General features: G+C 35.0%; 1 protein-coding gene across 1 annotated transcript; it reads right to left on the minus strand.

The window, feature by feature from the left end:
- Positions 1–1,009: 1,009 nt before the first annotated feature.
- gcm2 (glial cells missing transcription factor 2) lies at positions 1,010–6,130 on the minus strand. The gene is made up of 5 exons (XM_065288020.1): positions 5,486–6,130; positions 4,820–5,072; positions 4,030–4,142; positions 3,309–3,434; positions 1,010–3,129 (listed from the first exon to the last, which is right to left on the minus strand). The coding sequence occupies exons 1-5, from the start codon at positions 5,579–5,581 to the stop codon at positions 2,227–2,229; spliced, it is 1,491 nt and encodes a 496-aa protein (XP_065144092.1). The 5' UTR covers positions 5,582–6,130; the 3' UTR covers positions 1,010–2,226.
- Between the last annotated feature and the right edge of the window lie 3,357 nt (positions 6,131–9,487).

Genomic DNA, 9,487 nt, shown 5'->3' on the forward strand with positions numbered 1-9,487 from the left:
AAAAAAAAATTGACCGGCCCAAAAGTTAAGCGGCCCACCGGGAATTCTCCCAGTTCTCCAGATTACCCACCAGATCTAGCCTCAATCAAACACAGCTAAACCAACTAATCAAGTTGTTCAGGGTTATGACACAGTCACATTAGACTTTCAGCATTTTAAATTTCTACAGAGATGCCCCGTATATATGGGAACCTGCCAGATATGATATCACGTGATAAAGTGTAATTTTTATTCACACATCAAGAATTTGCACCATTATTGTTCCTTTTGTTATTATTGTACAAAATGGGATTGTGCGATACTGTTATTTTCAGCTCTTTCTCCATCTGATAAGGTCACACTGTGACATATCTATAATCTTTTCAAGTAAAACGAATTCCCAGGTCAGAGAATTTGAACATTGGAAAAAAAACGCCCAAAATGCGTTTTTTTTCACATGAGCTTGTATTTCCAGTCTGCCGCATTCACACGAAAGTCAATGGAACAAAAAGTCTAGTGTGACCTCAGCATTACTTGAAAATTACATTATGTTTTAGAGCTGAGTTGGAGCTAAAATATGCAGGTACATCTTCAGGAAAATGCTTGGAGATCCCCTTTACACATTTGCAGAATTTTATCCAAAGCAACTTACAGTGCATTTCAAGTTATACATTTTCTCATTATGTGTGTTACCCAGGGTCAAACCCAGAACCTTTTGTGCTTACACAATGCTCTACCACTGTACTACAGTAACACTGGAATATAAATCAGTTGGAACACTAAGAAGTTATGATCTGGAAAGGCTCTTGGAGGTATATGTTGGCATACTGCTGGACATTACAGAGCAAGAAAAGGTACATTTACAAGGTAATGTGTTTGGCTATCTGTATATCTAGTCTTACCATGGGAAATTTGCGATTACAAACAGTTTACAGAATGAATAAATTATTTTCTTTTATATCTTTGATATAAACTTTTAAATAAAATATTCTGGCATAATTTTCTGGCCAATAGTGAGGAATAGAAGAAATCAGAAAATTTAAAAGGAGGTTGGTAAATGTCACTGCAGGTCAAAGAACCATTACAGTAGGAATATTGTTTTAGTGTAAGTTCATTTTTATACATATTTCTTTCATAATGCAAATAAACAGACAAACACTCATCAATTAATTAAACAATAAACAGACTAAATAGCCATTTCTGGTGGAAAGGTCAATTGTGTGGGCTAACCAGAACATCTGAACAAAATCTTAAGTGTGTGTGTGTTAGTTCATTCCTGTTTTTGTCTGTTACAAAGTGGCTGTGAGGAGAGATTCTGTCAGCAGCAGGTATTACAGCCGCCTCAAACACTGCCTCTCTTTACCATCATATTACATTTTCTTTTGCATTTCTGTTGGTCGTTTTGTTGTTGCTTGACTCTTATGCTGTCAGATATTTTATCAGTCTGTTTCATTGTATATTGTCCTGTCTGTCTAGTTGAGTTGTTGGAGGTCTGAAGCCTGTCAGGACATCTCAAGCAATATGATGAAAAACCAGCTGATTAATTCTCTGTGATTATCCTTGATCCATTCTGACAGCAGAAAATCCTTGTGTAGGCTTGAGAAGTGTCTCTCATTTTCTCTGATGTCTTAAAAGCTTTGTTACAAAGCCCATGATTATATGCTTTTATGTCATGATTTAGACTTCCTATTAGGACATGCTACACAAACAGAGGTATTTTTGATTGTTGGGGGCCTGCATGTCTACTAAGAAATTTGGATTTTGTCATTTGTAATATTGATTTGTGACTGCAGTATGATCATAAAGTCTCCTATTAAATTTGATGACAAAATATCTTTTCTAGAATAAATGTAGCACATGCTTTTGTTTATTTTTATTTATTTTTAATGAACATCAAAAAAACTAATAAAACAAAAACAAAAACTATAAAAAACAGTTATCTAACTTATCTAAATGCTTATTTGACACACTCGTTTCTTGAAATCGTAACTAGACAACAGCTAGTTATTAATCAATTACTTTAAAACACACTACTCATTTTTTGGAAATGTACTCAACACTGATTTTTCATCAATATGATCAAAGGTTTACATCAAACTCCACCCAGTATTCAATCACTTTTAAGTCTAAAGACATTTGAACAGCTGAAATACTGAATATAAATAACAACACATTCTTTATATAAAGTCTGAAACATCTTGCCAGGGTGTTTCAGTACCTTGCTTAGCAGTCTGTCTTTGCAGTCAATTAGTAATCCCCGCTGTCGTATCTGAATGGATGTGACATACGTTCAGGGTAACTGTTTGAGCTGTAGCTGCTGTAGCGATAGCCCTCAAAGTTTTCAGCCCTCTCAATTTTAGATGGGATATTGTCCTGGTATGACAGGGCAGATTTTATCACTCCTGAATCCTCAGGAACCTTCAGGTCAGAGTAAGAGGTTGGAGAGACCTCTTCTAAAAGCGAGTTACAGTTAGAAATGCCTTTCATGTCATAGATGTTCTCTCCATACTTGACAACAGATGGCTTGGGGCATGGCTGATAGGAAACTTTTGTTGTAGTGGTAATAATGGTCTGCAGCGCTGCTGGGGTAGCAGGGGTCGGTCCTGTGTACCTACATGGGTAGTCGCTGTTGTAGTAGTGGTGATTAGCGTTGGTTGGCAGCTGGGTGTAGTCACCTCGCTCCCCATAGGCACCTTTACTAAAAATCTGCTTCCAACCGTGGTGTTTTCCATTGGTGTCGGCAAAGCTTCGCTCATGGTTACCTAAAGGACTTGTGCCATGAGACACTCCACTTAGATTTGGCCCAGATTTACTAGGTTCAATTTCTGTTTGTGGGCTAGCAGGGTCCTTGTACAATGGTGTTGGATAAGGGGCTGAGCCTAGGTACCCTGGGACTGCAAAATCATAACCAGGGGGGCGAGTCATATATAGACGGTGGTTGGAAGGCTTCTGTATTGAACTTGGGGTATCCGGCATAGGCGCTGCAGGGTGGGTCTCGTAAGAGAATTTGTAGGGCTCAGGGTTCTGGAATGGAGGGTAGTGTTGGGTCTGGATTGGGAAGTTGGACTCTGCAATAATGCTGAAGCGTTCTGGGCCCTCCATAGTGAGCTGGTGGATATTTGGAAAAGCCATGTCATGGTAGCGCCCAGGCTGTTGATAAAGACAAAGTTTCATAATCTGCAAATTACCCTTTGCACTGATTTGCACTGACAGGCTGACTGAATTGTTGTAAAATTGTAAAAACCTTTTCTTACAATTATTCTTGGAATACAGAAGAATTGTGGCAAGAATTATCTTGCCACAATAGAAAATGTATGAGTGGGTGTTACCTCTGGCTCCACCAGTCTTCTTTTCTGTGAGAAATGAGGTGACGACATTCTTCTTTTCACTGCGCTTCTTCTTGCCTCTGTTTCAGATTTACTCTCTGGTCTGGGGTGGTCATGGACTCCTTTAGCCTTAAAAAGAGCAATACAAGCATCTAAGAATGCCATAATATCCATGAATCATAAAAATATTTAAATAGATGTACCTTATGTTTCTAATAATAAATAGAATATATGAAAATATACAAGCTATAATGCATACAACTGCTCAAAAGAGCACTAAAACCTTCTAATCACACCATTTGAATTAAGTGGTGATATAGCACTATTAATGGTTTTACATAGCACAAAATGGTTGTACACAGGTGCTACATATGTCTAGCACTAAAATGGTTTCTCTGTGATAAAGAGCCAGTAAACCACTTTAAGTGCTTTTAAAAAACCCTTTTTCTCAGTGTGTGCAATTACAGATAAAACTGATTAAGTTTATTTTCAGGTCATTATGCATTCTATTAATCAGATGACATTACAGATCAAACTTAAACTTATGTACCTAATCTAACTCCAGATCATTTAAAACCTTTGTTGGTGTATTATATAATCCTTTGAATTCCAGTTAATTTAGTAGTTAATTGACCACAGGGAAAACATTTTCAGGTTAACAAAACCTGATTAATGTTCTACGATAGGGCCGAGTTTAGTCAATGTCTTCATCACAATTACACACCTGGAAAAAAATTGCCTTCCCGTCTACTCTCCAAAAGTTAGTAACTGGATATCCACTGTGACCTCGGCATGGAATCAACTCCAGAGCTGAGTTACAGTTTGGACAAAGCTTTTCTGAAAAAACAAATTGTAAAGTTATATAATAAATAAATAAATAAATAAAATAAATATATATATTTTTTTTCTTATTTGCTGTTTTGGGGAAATGTGGGGGCTTCTACGTTTCACAAATAACTACAGTTCGAGTGTTTTTTGATTAAGCCAAAGACTCAAGGTCATGGGTGAAAGGATCGTGCTCTCTATTGACAGGACAGGGTGATGCAGTGACCCGAAGTGAACACTTTCTAGGAGTCTATTGGACATTTACAGTGCAAATTTAGTAAGGTCCATTAGGCCATTGTACTATAAACTGTACACTTAAAAAAAAAATTCTAAAAGGCTTTACAGCCTGTTAACCTTTTAACTCGCATTGTTCTTAAAAACATCTGTACAGGGTTTCTAAAAACCTATAAATACTATACTTTTCCTATCAATAAATAAAATCTAGAACCTTGACCGTAATCACATAATGCATATAGTAGTAATACAAACTCCCTTTTTTATTAAGTGTGTAAGTTCAAGTGATATAAAGATGAAACTGTCCGACAGGCACCTACACGCCGTACAGGCACCAACACACCAACAAGCCTGTTTTGTAAGATATGTCTGCAGTTTCTTATCAGATTTATTTTAAACACGGGGAACTCGTTTGGTATATGCTGCTTCTTTGAAGAAACAGTTGCTAAACGTACTCTGTTGTTTCTGTCGTGCTTTGTCACAGATGGCCGGTCTCAGCTGAAGTTTGCTACCATCTGGAAGAGAACAGTTCCGCGAACACACCACCACACCGAGACAGGACTTCTTTAGGATCTGACAGTTGTGATTGTTAGTGTTCCTCATGGCCCATCCGCTCAGATGTCTCTGCGCATTCTTATCTTCACTACTGTAGATATAACGCACATATCCATCCGTCCACTCTTGGAACGCGTCATACTGCTTCGTGTCCTGTGGTAAATGAAATTAAATGAAAACAAAATATATATATTTTATTCATACTTACAGAAAGTCATCCAATGCAGTTCAAGCACCGCAGTGTTGTCTTGTACCTTCGTGTATTTAAAAGCCATTGAAATTAATTATAGGGAAGAGATTTCAATTGATTGTCCAGTTTTATCACTGCAAAATGTGATTCATGGGATAACATCTAATGTAGCCTACCTTCTCTCATCGAAAAATATATTTATTTAATATTTCACTACTTCATTTTAAATAGTCAGATCAGGCAAAATGACTCGTATCGTTCTTTTCAGTTACAATTTAAATAGACACTTCATATGCCATCAAATGCCTGATATACGCTTTAGACAAACTTTATATCAAGAGGTAGCTTAACTGCTATATAAAAGAATTTTATTTACCTGTGGTAGTTTAGGGTCATTTATATCCCAGGTCAACTTCATCCCGAAAGAACACACGCAATCTGAGCTGTCAAACTGATCTGTCGATTTGGACATGATGTGACGGATCAGGTCCGGATCATAGCAACCATTAAAAGTAAAATCAAGACACGAAATTCAGCTCGGGGAGTAGATCACTTCATAAATCAGATCATAAATCTCCCAGTCACGTCCTGCTTCTAAAAACGGTATCCTGTAAAACTCCTAAATTCAGGTGTCTGTGAGTCCGTCCAGGTGCGCTTCGCACAGGTTTTGATCTCAGGTAAACGCAGCTATGTCTATGTAAAGAAGGAGGTTGGGCTAACACATACACTACCCGTAACACTGTACTTTCACTTTACATGTGATGCATACGATTTACCTCTACTTACGGCAAGTGCCTTCTTGCACCTCAGAACGCAACACAACTGCAAAATGGATATTTGGCTTCAATAGAGAGATAGTACAGTAGAACTGTAATGGCAGTCAGGTAAAAGTTCTGGTAAATAATTTTTCCTTACGCATCTCAGATTTTATCTTTACGTTTGCACTTTTAATGGGAAAATGTCAGTCTCTTTCAAAACTGAACCCGACGGTGTGGTATTTCACGGGTAGTCAGCAAAATATATGCGAGAGGCTGGGACTGAGCAGAGGCTGATGGTCACAGAACAGGACTAGTCCAGTTAAAGTAATGTGATCTACTGCAGGTCATTAGTTGTTGTGTGTAAACTAAAAGCCGCACTGCTGACACAACACGGACTGGTCGTTAAAACAACAAACACAACATAGCTCATAAAAACACACACCTTTCTTATGTATCCAGTGACGATCAGTGATCTAATTGAAAATGACAAATATATAATTTCGGAAAAAAAAAAACATCCAACATAGACACACCTGAAGCCTTCAGGTTAAAGATTCGCGGTAATATTAGGTGAGGGATTTTCGGTTACAAAATGAATTTTGACATAACAGAACTATAAGTAAAATATAATATAATATAATATAATATAATATAATATAATATAATATACTTTATATGTGAACGTAATTTAACAAGAATAAGGCCAATTTAACTTCCGTTTTCTAAGTGGATTAAATTATTTCAAAAGCACCTTAATAAAACAAACTCAATTAAAAATTAAATATTTGTAATAATAATTTGTACTGAACTTCATAATGCAAACAAAATCTTTACTAAATTCGTATATTGAATATCAACGTAGTCTTCCGCTTGACAAGAAAAGAATTTTGGAATGCATCGCATTTCTGATATATAAAATATAAACACTTTAAGGTTAGCATTTATTTTTTATCTTTGTTTTTTATTTAAAATGACCATTATCATATAATTATTTTTTTATTGTAAATTTCATGTAAATTAGCATTTTTTATAAAGCTATCGGCTTGGTGTAACAATCTCTTTTAATCCTAATCTTCTGCAGCATACTAAATGCAGTCAAACAAAGACCTGCCCACAATTTGTATGTGTTATTAAGGTTTGGTGTAAATTGAATTTAAATTAATTATAATGCTCAAAAATTATAATTAATTTACTAAAATGTAGGCAGAGGTGTGTGTTTTTAGTTTTTCACTGCACCACATTTTTTAGTTTGTATGTGTTTGAAATGAAGGTGTACCGCTAATGTATAGTTATAATATATTAGCACTGATTTAGTAGTAGTAGTAGTAGTAGAAGTAGTAGTAGTAGTTGTAGTAATAGTAGTAGTAGTAGAAGTAGTAGTAGTGGTAGTAGTAATTATAATAGTAATAATAATAATAAATATAATAACAATAAGGTAAGTTGTTATAATTACCAAAATGAATAAAACAATTCATATAGCAAAATGTTGAAGATAACGAACACATATATATAAATATTTTATAAATTATTGCAGTATTTACAATTATTATATATATAATATAAATATTATATAATATTTGTATGAATGTATACAATCTATACTAGTCCTGACTCCTACTGTAGCCTAACCTACGTTAATAAAAAATCATTGCCGTGTAATAGTGAACCACTGAGAAATCTTTATAATATGACTTTTGGCTGAAAAATAACTGAAATAAAGCCCGTTTTCATAATGACAAGCATGGACTGTAATACGTGGTATTAATGTGTCTTTAATAAATAGCAAGGTGGTATTAAAGAAAAAAGAAAAAAACACCTAGTTCTGAGACAGTTTCATAAATCATTCATGTTGTCCTGGGAGCTCAAGCCATAACTGAATTTAATCGACTGATATTAAGACATTGTGTTGGTTCGCATTACTGTAATAGTGGAGTAAACATTTTTCTTATTAACTATTCAATTTTATTTAAAAAAAAAAGGGGTCTAAAAAGTTTGTAATTTAAATATACAACCTCCCGGACAGTCAAAAATTAAAAGATAATTATTAACTTTCCATTAAACAAGCTTTAGACACGTTAAAACAGAAAGAGATATTTTCATACGAATTAATCAGCAGGTGCGTGTACGGGTCGAGTAACAAATATAATACGTCAACTACTATGATGCAATGTTCAGTATAATTCAAACAAACAGTTTTCTAGCCTATTTTAATTCTATTCATGAAACGACCTTTCGACTTGTGCTTTCCACAACATTTCCACGTCTTTTCGTTATTTCAAACCAGTGTCGGTGTGGTACGTTGATGCAGGTCCTTAAGAAGTGCAAAGGATGTGGATTTACGTGATAGCAATAAACTCCTGTGCGGATCTATGAGCGCTTCTTCTGTGGAGTATTGGCTACATGTTACCGTACAGAAGGTCCATCAAGCCTACTTGATTTTGCTACATAAAGGATCTCTTAAATGACCTGACTAATGAATGCTAACTTGGATTATAACTCAAAACGAATATTCGCATTGTATCTGATTGTGAATATATAGTATACTATCCTGTGGCAAAAAAGCACGGGAACTTTCCTCTGCTTGTTTTGTTACTGTTTCGTACGCATTTTAATTGCGATGTCTAATGCTTTTAACTTTTCTGTATTCTTTATACTGTTGGGCACAATGGGCATGGGCATAAATGGGCAAATTGTGGGACCACTGGGCATTATGTGGGCAAACTGTGAGTTCATATCTGTGTCCAGCTCTGCTGGTTTAAAAAAATAAATGTATAAAAAATGACACTTCTTCCAAGTAGTAGTAAAGTAAGACTAACTAAAACAATGTTTACATTTAAAATTTGTTTACATTTGTTTTGTACCCTGGCTGTAAATGTAGGTAAATATAGAAAATTGAGTACCAAAGTGAGCCTATTTAATATTAAATTATTTTTATTTAACAAAACCACATAAAACCCCTTATTTCTAAACAGAAAAATCAGATCCAAGAACAATGTGAATCTCCTTATGGGTACCAGTTGATATTATCTACTGGTCTGTCTGAATCCTCCCATATACTGCTCTCTGTCCCTGCAGATGTTTATTGCACTGCAGATTTTCCTACAGTGGTAACGTAAATAACCATTAAAATGTCAATATTTAATTCAAGTAGGTATACTAATATTACACATATTTTTTGTATTTAATTAATTTAAATTTTATTTAATTTATATAGCCCTTTTCACAATTTTTTAATTGTTTAAAAGCTTTAATAAATGCAGGAGGAAACACAGAAAAATTTATGGACAACATAAGCAGCGTATACAGCGGCTTAGATTAAATCGTACTAGCAAGCATGGATTAAACCATACTAGCGAGCGTAGTAATAAAGTAACGTATAGAAGAGGGTGCTAATTAAGGCCCATGTCAGCTGACTCCCTAGGGATTGAAAAAACTCCTAATAGAAAAAAACCTCCTGGCTTTTTAGTCAGGAGTAAAAAGTCCTAAAAAGAATAAACTTTGAGATAGAGCCAGACATAACTGATTCTATAGAGGATTTACTATATAATAGGCTCTATTTTATACAATTTTATCGGAATTAAAACATTTAAAATAATATATATGGATATACACGAATAAGT

This window comes from Paramisgurnus dabryanus, chromosome 22, assembly GCF_030506205.2.
Source record: "Paramisgurnus dabryanus chromosome 22, PD_genome_1.1, whole genome shotgun sequence".
NCBI lineage: Eukaryota > Metazoa > Chordata > Actinopteri > Cypriniformes > Cobitidae > Paramisgurnus > Paramisgurnus dabryanus.

What these genes read in the sequence shown, in the direction of transcription:
- gcm2 (XM_065288020.1), bottom strand. Translation starts at nt 5,581, where the DNA reads ATGTCCAAATCGACAGATCAGTTTGACAGCTCAGATTGCGTGTGTTCT. An exon ending in ATGACCCTAAACTACCACAG is followed by an intron (nt 5,073 to 5,485) that starts GTAAATAAAATT and finishes CATTTACCACAG; the next exon opens with GACACGAAGCAGTATGACGC. An exon ending in AGCACGACAGAAACAACAGA is followed by an intron (nt 4,143 to 4,819) that starts GTACGTTTAGCA and finishes TTGTTTTTTCAG; the next exon opens with AAAAGCTTTGTCCAAACTGT.